At 36.9% G+C, this 11,578-nt stretch overlaps 3 protein-coding genes across 4 annotated transcripts; all 3 read right to left on the bottom strand.

Annotated features, from left to right (window-relative positions):
* Positions 1–88: 88 nt before the first annotated feature.
* On the bottom strand, positions 89–3,260 carry LOC115590281 (cytidine deaminase). The gene is made up of 5 exons (XM_030431588.1): positions 3,117–3,260; positions 2,858–2,974; positions 1,410–1,521; positions 1,261–1,318; positions 89–326 (listed from the first exon to the last, which is right to left on the bottom strand). Exons 1-5 carry the CDS (start codon positions 3,121–3,123, stop codon positions 213–215), a joined length of 408 nt encoding a protein of 135 aa, XP_030287448.1. The 5' UTR covers positions 3,124–3,260; the 3' UTR covers positions 89–212.
* Positions 3,261–3,491: 231 nt separating this feature from the next.
* LOC115590279 (transmembrane protein 272-like) lies at positions 3,492–7,956 on the bottom strand. Of its 2 annotated transcripts, none has more exons than XM_030431584.1 (5): positions 7,383–7,956; positions 5,483–5,575; positions 5,310–5,360; positions 5,005–5,208; positions 3,492–4,921 (listed from the first exon to the last, which is right to left on the bottom strand). In XM_030431584.1, the coding sequence occupies exons 1-5, from the start codon at positions 7,441–7,443 to the stop codon at positions 4,704–4,706; spliced, it is 627 nt and encodes a 208-aa protein (XP_030287444.1). In that variant the 5' UTR covers positions 7,444–7,956; the 3' UTR covers positions 3,492–4,703. The 2 variants fall into 2 exon arrangements, with proteins under 2 accessions (XP_030287444.1, XP_030287446.1); XM_030431586.1 differs by having other exon boundaries at positions 7,411–7,956.
* A 964-nt stretch (positions 7,957–8,920) lies between these two features.
* On the bottom strand, positions 8,921–11,519 carry LOC115590195 (transmembrane protein 272-like). Its single transcript, XM_030431466.1, has 5 exons — positions 11,229–11,519; positions 10,372–10,464; positions 10,199–10,249; positions 9,894–10,097; positions 8,921–9,810 (listed from the first exon to the last, which is right to left on the bottom strand). Exons 1-5 carry the CDS (start codon positions 11,233–11,235, stop codon positions 9,593–9,595), a joined length of 573 nt encoding a protein of 190 aa, XP_030287326.1. The 5' UTR covers positions 11,236–11,519; the 3' UTR covers positions 8,921–9,592.
* Positions 11,520–11,578: the final 59 nt, after the last annotated feature.

Below are 11,578 nucleotides of genomic sequence, written 5' to 3'. Positions count from 1 at the left end.
TGATGATAATATGAATAAGAATAATAAAATAGTACTTAATAATAACAACAATATCATCAGCAATAATATGAATAAAATCACACTTGTGTTTAAAGGAAAATTATGTTTTATTATTGACATAATTTGCAGTTTCATGTGAACAAAGAGACAATGCAGCTAAAAAGTACTAAACTATTCAACTAAACAATGATGTCCAAGGTGTCAAGGCTCCATCAGTTCTTTCCAAGGTGGGCTGGAGAAAAGGCTAGGGGCAACAGTTCACTGAGGCTGGTTTCTTTGTACGAGCCATCCGGCTTGGTCAGGTATACAGTCCAGTCTGAACCAAACTGGTGAGAGAGAGGGATGAACAGTGGTGAAGGAGAAAATACCAACGTGCAAAATGTATACTTTCTTTTATATGAAAGATTTCATCTTTTGAATGTATTCTGTTCACAGTTTCATATTATTAGTGATAGAAAGTTATTTTACTAAAGTACTGTACTTCCAATTTCTCCTACTTCATACTTAAATAGGCTAATCAATAAATTTAGTTACTTGTAACTTTTGTGGATTGCAGAACAGTAGGATTAAAACAAAAACTGATTTCAATTTATCAGAAAAAAGATGTATATTGGATCCGATAATCTGCCTAGCCTAATTTTTTTCACTTAAATAAAAGTAGAAATATTGTGTTTTAATATTACTTTGGTAAAAGTGAACATCACCCATACTATACATAGTCACATTCATATAATAGCTTAATTTGACACCTTCAAAATCGCTGAAGCTATATTATAATGTGAGACAATAAAAAGCCCTTTTCTTTAGTCTAGTTTACAATGCAGCCCTTCTTTATGAGGAAGCTACAACATTTTACTGTACCAGGTTATTTGTATCAATTATTAACGTGCCTGTAAAACACAGTTGCTCTTGTCCTGATGTACACACACCCACTGTCTACTGCAGTACCCAGATATGGGTCTGACATTGAGAGTTAGTGCTCCTGGTTTATGTACACTGGTAAAAATCGAAATTTATTTGTGTCATTTTTGTCAATGTTTCAGTTTTATTTCATAGAAAAAGTTAAAAAATCTGCCAGTAGAAACATTTTTTCAACCTGTTTCAAATACAAATTGTCTTATTTCTGCCTTGATTTAGAATGTTTTCTTTTTAGCGTATAGTTATAGACGGGAACAAATTGATTTGGTGCAAAGTTTTTACAGTGTTTCACTTTCTGATAACAAGATAATGATTGTTTGCACTGGTCATAAATGAGATCACCTCCATAAGAACCTGCCGACACGCTCCGCACGGCCCAACAAAGCTGTCTTTGATATCACTAACAGAAAAGAGAGAGTAACTGCATGAGAATGTTCTGCCATAAGAAACTGTTGATGTGCCATTAATGTCATTAATACTGAGAGGGTCACCATGTCACAGCGATGGCAGTGAAGCGCCTGTGTCCCTCCACCACGGCCCTCTGGATGGCCGTCCGCTCAGCACACACTGTTAGACCGTAGGAGGCGTTCTCCACGTTACAGCCTGAAAGTACACAAATACTTAGACTCTTGACTTTTTTACGCCCATTGAACTCATTTTAGACGATGTACTCTATGGGTTGTACACTTATTCTCCTGTTTTTATCATCTGTACATATGTTCCTTCTTTCTATCTTCATGAACCACTTTATATTTCTGTTTTGAAAAGTGCTGCTTGTATAAAGTTTGCTTGAACTATCAAAAAGTCACAAGAATACTCATTATTGCTTCAGAATAGCACTTCTAAATGTTATGTCACTTTTACATAATTATTGTATCATTATTGATGTGTTTGTGTATATGCAGGATTTTAACATTGTACTTAATGAAAAACAGCTTTTTTTTTAAAAACTTTACTTTAATGTTAAAACTTAACATTTGATGTACTTTTGATTAATTGTTCTTGCTGTATAACAATGCAGCATAATTCATATGTACTGTAAAGCCAAAACTGTAAATTAAGCTAGAACAGATATGTAGCACTGATATAAATCAAGAAAGAATATGTAAAAAGTAGAGCACTATCACCATTATGGAGTATTGAACTAATTGTAAATAACTATTAGTTTAACTACATTTTGCAGTAGCCTGTTGGTAGTTCATAGTTATTCTAGTTTAAACACCTTTTTGTTCAATTTTTTTGTGTTATTAACTACTAAAGGAACTAACATGTTTGGGCCATAAAAGGAAAGGAATGATTTTAATGATTTATTTATTTATTTATTACTATTGTTCAGGTTGCAAAGCTATGGTTTCTAAGTCTACTTATTTCATTATTTCATGATTTTGCTCATCATACTACTCAGGTGTAACATCATTTAACTGTGCAATATCAATATGCGCAATTGTGAAAACACAACTGATGAGTTTGTTTCATATTTGTGTTGTTTATGGCATTCTTACCATTTTATTTTCCTCTCGGCCATATCTTGGTTTTGCTTATTTGTCTGTATTATTATTATCATTATTATTGATGCTTATCTTTGTTTTTCTTTGTTTATCTTTTCTTTCCCCATTGTTGGACTAACCAAGACTTATCTACTCAAACAATAGCCTGTAGATATGATTACTGCACTACAGTAAATGTACATGGTTATTTTCCACCACTGCACTTTAAGTTTTCAGTTGTTGTTGATTACTTTTTATGTTTAAATTAGGTCAAAATACTAGCCCTAAGGTCCTGAGTTAGGTAGAAGTATTGACAGCCCAATATACTATCTGATTTACTCTGATGTGCCATACTTTTGAATTAGCATTCAACCAAGTGAATTACCTCAAAATTGCACTCTCCTCTTTCTACCACAGTTTTGATGGCTGCAGAGTTACCTGTTACCTGTTACCTGTTATTATAGCGCCATCTGCTGTTAGAATGGCCGCACCGACAGGGAACCGGCTGTATGGACAGTATGCCATGTCCCGGGCCTGCAGGCACTTCGAAACGAGCTCTTTGATTGTATCTGGGCATCACACAGACCACAAGCGTTTAACAAAACAGGGTTAGCTAGCATTTCTGATGAGCCAAGACAGGTGAAACAGAAAATGGAGGTTTTGTATGAAGGAAACCTTTACAAAGACTGTGACACACAGAGAAAGACTTGCCTGTCATTGCAGAAGAAGACTGGACGCAGTTCTGTTGAGGCTTTTGTCACCTTTTACAGCTTAAATTAAAATTCAACCGGCCACGTTGGCCGACACGAGCAAGAATAGCGGGGTTCATCACGGCTCCTGAGCTCCACGCGCTTTGTTTACCTTTACCCTATTGGCTGTCTGACCGGAGCGTCATCGATCAGTTTGTTTGGCCACTGGACCACATGAGACCTGTGCTTTTGTCTCCAGTTCTCGCGAGATGAAGGGTCAAAACACAGCTCAAAGCTAAGGTAAGTGAACTTTAACCAGGTCATAACCTCATAGGAGCACTGCGGAGTGACTAGTGACAAAATAGTGGATGTCTTTACATTTCACAAAAAGGACTCATAAAATGTTAAACTTTATTTAAAACTTACATTAAAGTCCCCCAAAACAACTATTACATAGACAAAACCAATGAGAAAATGCAATTACGAATGAACATTAGCCCTGATATAGACTATTTAGGATGGCTGACAGATTTACACATCACTCTGAGAACAAAATAGGTACTACTTCTTGAAAATAACACAAAAAAAGTAATGAAGGAACAATACATTGCTCAGAAGTGCAACAATAATAAATTTTAGAAAGAAAAAAGAACAAGTGTGGGAGTCATTAGTCAGTTAATGTATTTGGCCCAGTTGATTGATAGAAGTATAATGCAGTCATTACCTTGTTCAAGCTTCTATAGGTAGGATTTTATTCTTTCCTCTGTGACAATGTGACAATAACAGAGTTAAAAAAAGAGTATTCAGAAGTGTTACTTGAGTAAAAGCAAAAATGTCTTATTAAAATACTACTTTGGTAAAACTAAAAGCCACCCATACAAACAGTATCTGATTTAAAATACGTTTCTGGCAATAAATATACTTAAGTATCAAAAGAAAAAGCTTTAGCTATTATTTTCTGATTATCAGAATTACAGTTTATTTTGCTGATTAAATAACTATATTTTGAAATGAATAGAATAATAACTATCATGGAAAAGTAAAGGAGAAAAGTAAATAGAGGCAAATCAAAGCAGGAATATTCATTTATGTCACATTTTTTATGAATAATGAATGCCTACTTTTAAAAACATATTAATTAATTAATTTCTTCTTCTTCTTTTCTTCTTATTTTAGCAGTTCCACTCCTCCATGCAGCATTCATTCTGTAAAGTAACTAGTAACTGAAGTGGTCAAATTATTGTGGTGGACTGAAAAGTACACCATTTGCCCCCAAGATGTCATAGAAGTATAAAGTAGCAGAAAATGAAAATACTCAAGTGAAATACAAGTACCTTATAATTTCATTTAAGTACAGAACTAAAGCAAATGTACTTAGTTACATTCCATCACTGATATCAAACTGAGCAGGTGAGACAAAACAAGCAATTCGATGATTGTACATGCAGTCACATTGTATGGCAACAAACACGTGATTAATATCAACAAAACGAATCAATAATGAAAATAAGTGTTATGTGGACACTCACACAGATAAATGCTTAACCTGCCTCCTAAGATGCTACATAAAACAATAGTTGTATTAACCTTCGTTTCGTCGATCCATGCCTCACACATGCCCATAAAAGTCTGTGTTTGCTGTTGCAGGACTCATCATCACCCAACACAGCAGTCCTTTGCAGAGTTTGGCCAGATTGAACCACAACACAATCGTCTCCCACACTGCATTCAAGAGAGCAAAAGTGTACAGAGTCTTATCACAGTACAGACCATCAGCTGCTGTCGGGTCGTAGTTGGGCTGATAGACTGAGAAGACCCACACGTCACCTGTAGATGCATGGGACAAAAATATTAAATGCGAAGTGTAAAGGAATTCTTTTTTTTCCGTCTTCGATATTATTCATCCTTACCTCCCAGGATCCACGTGAAGGTAAACATGGCAATCAAACAGCCCAGACAGGCTGTGATACCTTTGGGCAGCTCCTGTGGCTGAGCTGCCTGGCTCTCACAGGGGAGGGTCATGAACGGTATCATCAACAGTGGTATCAAAGCCAGACCCAACAGGTAGCTGGGAATGTTCGGCTGCTGAGGGCAGTCCTTGAAATACACAACACCTGTGGATACATGGTGACGAGATCATAATGTAGTGACAAAACTGAGGGATTAGGGGCTGTTCAAATACAATATGAATGACATAAAGAAAGAGCACACTGACCAAAGACGACTCGTACCAGAGCTACCATAACCGATCCAACTGTGACTCCAACTAGAAGGGCATGAATTCGAATTGTTAATGTCAGATTCATTGTATATTTTGAGACATGCATACTATAATGTAGTTAATGACGTAGTTAATAAACTGGCAGCTGAGTCCTTTAAAATACTCACCTGGTAGTCTTGGAGGTCTGGGTGGTTGCGGCTTCACTTGAAACATCCATAGAACACCCACATTGATTACCACTGGAGGGCCTGTACATGGGGCTAAAAAGCAAACATACAGACTGGTATTATTCTCTCAAAGTTTATAATCTTAATAATGGATCATAGTGTTGCACGGTAAACCGATACTAAAAAGGTACCGCGGTACCCAGCCGTTAAAAACAATACTTTCTCACGTTTTATTAGTAGCTATCGGTACTTCATGAACTTTGTGCGACAGCGGGGCAGCGTGTCTGTGTGCAGCTTCTCTCTGCATCCTCAATGCCTGCAGCCAGAGTGGGCGTGGTCTCACAGTGACGGACAGTCATAGCAGAGCGAGACACACCTGTTGGCTCTCTTGGTCATTATGGATTTACAGCATCGTTTACAGAAGGGCTTTGTGGTGTCCGTGGGCGTGCCCTTACTGTAGGCAACGTAAGCGAGATATTTCCATATTTCAATCCGTGCGTCTGCTTTTTCAACAAGCCTAGGACGGTCGGCAGGAGCACTCATGCCACTTTCAGCTGACAGACATGCGGACTTGTTCAAAGAGTTCAAAGAGCTTAGTGATAGATAACATAACGTTAAATATCCCCCGGATGTAAGTCAAGCGAGTTTTTTTTTTTTTTTGTGACAAGGGAATTATTTTCACCATCAGAGCTGCACGAGGCAGTCAGGGGTGACTGTTTAACAGTCCGATGTGGTTCCACACATCTCTGTATGCAAACACAACGTTCACACTGGTAACATGAACTTTACCATAACATGGTATGCTGATCAACAACACCACTTAATTATCTATTTTAAGTCAATCAGTACTAGTAATATAATCATAGCATGTACATTTTTGTCAATAATTAATAATATATATTGTAATTTATATAATTAGAAAATGGTCTGATTAGAGTACAGACCTCCACCAGGTCTGGGTCATTTGTGTTGTACTTTAGTGCACTAATGTAGTTTGCAGGCTAATAATCCAGGATTTGAACTTTATCAACATGATATGCAAATTGCAATATACAGTTAATGTCATTTATGTTCATTATTTTTATGCCTAATAAAATTGTAGTTAATGTGCTGTTAATTTTTTTCTACTACTGGCACTGAGCTTTTAATGAAAAATCAAGGTTATTTAATAATCTCTGAGAGCAAACAAGACAAATGAACAAAACAAGAAGACACTTGTCTTCTTGGATACAGAAGCTATAAAGCTCAGCAGCTTTTGCAAAAAAATATATATATAAAAAGAAATAAATCATTTTAAGTTCCACATTCTGTCATCTAAAATTTATGCCATTACTTTTGATGATGTTTTAGTTTTTCGCCGCGGTATCGTTTCAGTATTGGTATCGAGATATTTTAGGCAGGTATCGTACCGAAGTCATAATTTTGGTATCGTGACAACACTAATGGATCATTTTGTAATGATAGATAGGAAGAGAAGGCTACATCTTTTATGTTTTATTGAACCAATTTAAGCATAAAATACCATAAACACTGACTGATGCAAACTGTACAAGAAAAAAAAGGCCCCATAAATGACTCTGTGTAGTGCAACCGATTCTTAAGCACGTTACTGTTTTATACCTGTTATAGAAATCAAATACAAAATGAGACTAAGAGTCTGCAGCCATGCTAGCTCCCCTGTGAGGCTGTACTACAGCTAAATGCTAATGTGAGCATGCCAACATGCTCATAATGACAATGTTATCAGAATCAGCCAAAGCACAGTTCAATTTAACAATCAACAATAATAATAGTAAAAAATAAACAATATACTAAAAAGGTAAGAAATAGAAATATACTTTAAACAGTGTGAATTGTTGTAAATAAATAACATGCTCGTGTTTAGCAGGTATAATTTTACCATGTTCATCGCCGAGCAGGAATTTTACCATGTTCATCGCCGGTGTCGAGCATGCTGACATTTGCTTAGTAGCACTGAATTCAACGAACAGCCGGAGCTGATGGGAATGTCACTGTTTGTTCAATTCACCACAGATCACCTGAAACACCTGACACGGATTGCAGTTACAGTGACATCGCATCAAATATTTTTTTTACAGGCTCATACAAGAACACACTTGCCTGCCATTGCATCCGAAAAAGCTTCCTCTCCTCGATTCCTCTGTCAAATGACTATGGGTTGACTTGGGTTGAAAACAAGACACTTACAGGAACTGCTTGGAGCTCTCTACCAGCTGATGTTTTGATAAATGGTCAAACAGTGAACCGGCTTGGCATGTTGTGCCACGGTATGCAAACTATGACAAAGTGAAAGTAGAATGACTCGTCTTCATGCATTTATTATTTACTGAGACTACCTAAAAATAGATAAACACCTCTAGCTAACTTCAGTAGATATCTCTGCAACAAAACACATGCAATGTTTTAACATTTTATTCACCTGTTCGTAAATGTAGGCCTTTTCGCTGACTTCCCTATCCGCAAGTAGCAGCGGGGACCCGTTGAAACACAGTGTTACCTTGAGTAAACGTGTGGATTTTAAGACACTTAATAATAACATAATAATAATAATGATACATTTAATTTTTATAGCGCCTTTCAGGGTACCCAAGGACACTTAACAAAATGGAACAAACAAAACAAAGAATAAATGGGTAAACAAAAAATACATATAAGATTAAAAAAAAATAGAAAAGTTGATTGATTTGGCTGGATTTAGACTATAGACTTAGACAGTCTATAGTCTTAAGTCAGTAGACATTGTGATGCAGAATTCATATATGTTATTTTATTAAAGGAGTAGATTGCCCTAAAATTGGCCACATGCTGTTGAGCTCGTGCACCCACTCCAGATGGGGTTCATGCTTACGTTTTTAGCTTCGCGGCTACGGTGAAGATTTCAGGATCTAGGGACTTCCAGGAACTTGGATTAAACTTTTTTTTTTTCATGTTTTGAAACAAGAAATCGGGTGTATCTTGGTAGGCATCATTAATGTCAGTTACTAAATATCCAAATAAGGTGACTTTTCACTTATTCCTCATATCCTCAGAGCTTTTAATCAACCACCCTGCTGAAAAAAACAGCATAGACCAGCACTAAAACCAGCTACAAAACACAACAAATGCTGGTCTTGATGGGGACCAGTTACTAGCAAGACCAGCATATGTTGTGTTTTGGTGCTGGTCCATGCTGTCTTTTTCAGCAGGGCAGACACACACATGAAAGCTCGTTTACAGCTCGTGCTATGCTGGTTAGCTTGACTTTATATCTCTGGTTGACAAAGCTCTCATTAAGCTGCACTGTAGGCTATGTATATATATATATATATATATATATATATATATATATATATATATATACATATATATATATATATATATATATATATATATATATATATATATATATATATATATATATATATGTTGGTTGGTTCTTTTTTTTTAAAGGCCCCATCTAATAGTTTAGGTAAATGCGGAAATGCTGTCTCGCTGCAAATCCCCAGATGTTTTTTTTGGACCAAGAAACTTCACACAGCTTTCAATTGGCACGAGGATGAGTAGATAATGTCCCAATTTTCATTTTGGAGGGAACTTATACTTTTAAACATGAATAAATATGTAAATATACAAATGCACATTTTTCTACCATTAGTGCTTTTGGTGCATTTTGCTCATAACCCTCACATATTTGCAGCGTTGAATCTGTAAAGTAACTAGTAACTGAAGTGGTCAAATTATTGTGGTGGACTGAAAAGTACACCATTTGCCTCCAAGATGTCATAGAAGTATAAAGTAGCAGAAAATGAAAATACTCAAGTAAAATACAAGTACCTGATAATTTCATTTAAGTACAGAACTAAAGCAAATGTACTTAGTTACATTCCATTACTGATATCAAACTGAGCAGGTGAGACAAAACAAGCAATTTGATGATTGTATATGTAGTCACATTGTATGGCAAAAAACACTTGATTTACATCAACAAAACAAATCAATAATGTAAATAAGTGTTATGTGGATACTCACACTGATAAAATGCTTAACCCGCCTCCTAAAATGCTACATATAACAATAGTTGTATTAACCTTCGTTTTGTCGATCCATGCCTCACACATGCCCATAAAAGTCTGTGTTTGCTGTTGCAGGACTCATCATCACCCAACACAGCAGTCCTTTGCAGAGTTTGGCCAGATTGAACCACAACACAAACGTCTCCCACACTGCATTCAAGAGAGCAAACGTGTACAGAGTCTTATCACAGTACAGACCATCAGCTGCTGTCGGGTCGTAGTTGGGCTGATAGACTGAGAAGACCCACACGTCACCTGTAGATGCATGGGACAAAAATATTAAATGCGAAGTGTAAAGGAATTCTTTTTTTTCCATCTTCAATATTATTCATCCTTACCTCCCAGGATCCACATGAAGGTAAACATGGCAATCAAACAGCCCAGACAGGCTTTGATACCTTTGGGCAGCTCCTGTGGCTGAGCTGCCTGGCTCTCACAGGGGAGGGTCATGAACGGTATCATCAACAGTGGTATCAAAGCCAGACCCAACAGGTAGCTGGGAATGTTTGGCTGCTGAGGGCAGTCCTTGAAATACACAACACCTGTGGATACATGGTGACGAGATCATAATGTAGCGACAAAACTGAGGGATTAGGGGCTGTTCAAATACAATATGAATGACATAAAGAAAGAGCCCACCGACCAAAGACGACTCGTACCAGAGCTACAATAACCGATCCAACTGTGACTCCAACTAGAAGGGCATGAATTCGAATTGTTAATGTCAGATTCATTGTATATTTTGAGACATGCATACTACAATGTAGTTAATGACGTAGTGAATAAACTGGCAGCTGAGTCCTTTAAAATACTCTCCTGGTAGTCTTGGGCGTCTGGGTGGTTGCGGCTTCACTTGAAACCTCCATAGAACACCCACATTGACTACCACTGGAAGGCCTGTAGATGGGGCTAAAAAGCAAACATACAGACTGGTATTATTCTCTCAAAGTTTATAATCTTAATTATGGATCATTATGTAATGATAGATAGGAAGAGAAGGCTACATCGTTTATGTTTTATTGAACCAATTTTAGCATAAAATACCATAAACACTGACTGATGCAAACTGTACAAGAAAAAAAAGGCCCCATAAATGACTCTGTGTAGTGCAACCGATTCTTAAGCATGTTACTGTTTTATACCTGTTTTAGAAATCAAATACAAAATGAGATTAAGAGAGTCTGCAGCCATGCTAGCTCCTCTGTGAGGCTGTACTGCAGCTAAATGCTAATGTGAGCATGCCAACATGCTCATAATGACAATGTTATCAGAATCAGAATTCCTTTATTAGTGCCATAGATGGGAAAATGTGTGTGTCACAACAGCCAAAGCACAGTTCAATTTAACAATCAACAATAATAATAGTACAAAATAAACAATATAATAAAAAAAGGTAAGAAATAGAAATACACTTTAAACAGTGTGGGCAGTGTATTGTTGTAAATAAGTAACATGCTCATGTTTACATGTATAATTTTACCATGTTCTTCGCCTGAGTCGAGCATGCTGACATTTGCTTAGCAGCGCTAAATTCAACAAACAGCCGGAGCTGATGGGAATGTCACTGTTTGTTCAATTCACCACAGATCACCTGAAACACCTGACATGGGTTGCAGTTACAGTGGCATCGCATCAAATATTTTTTTTACACGCTCATACAAGAACACACTTGCCTGCCATTGCATCCGAAAAAGCTTCCTCTCCTTGATTCCTCTGTCAAATGACTATGGGTTGACTTGGGTTGAACACAAGACACTTACAGGAACTGCTTGGAGCTCTCTACCAGCTGATGTTTTGATAAATGGTCAAACAGTGAACCGGCTTGGCATGTTGTGCCACGGTGTGCAAACTATTACAGAAAGTGAAAGCAGAATGACTCGTCTTCATGCATTTATTATTTACTGAGACTACCTAAAAATAGATAAACACCTCTAGCTAACTTCAGTAGATATCTCTACAACAAAACATTTTATTCACCTGTTTGTAAATGTAGGCCTTTTCACTGACTTCCCTATCCAGAAGA

Source organism: Sparus aurata, chromosome 10 (assembly GCF_900880675.1).
Source record: "Sparus aurata chromosome 10, fSpaAur1.1, whole genome shotgun sequence".
NCBI classification, from domain to species: domain Eukaryota; kingdom Metazoa; phylum Chordata; class Actinopteri; order Spariformes; family Sparidae; genus Sparus; species Sparus aurata.
This window is presented reverse-complemented; position numbering and strand designations above follow the sequence as displayed.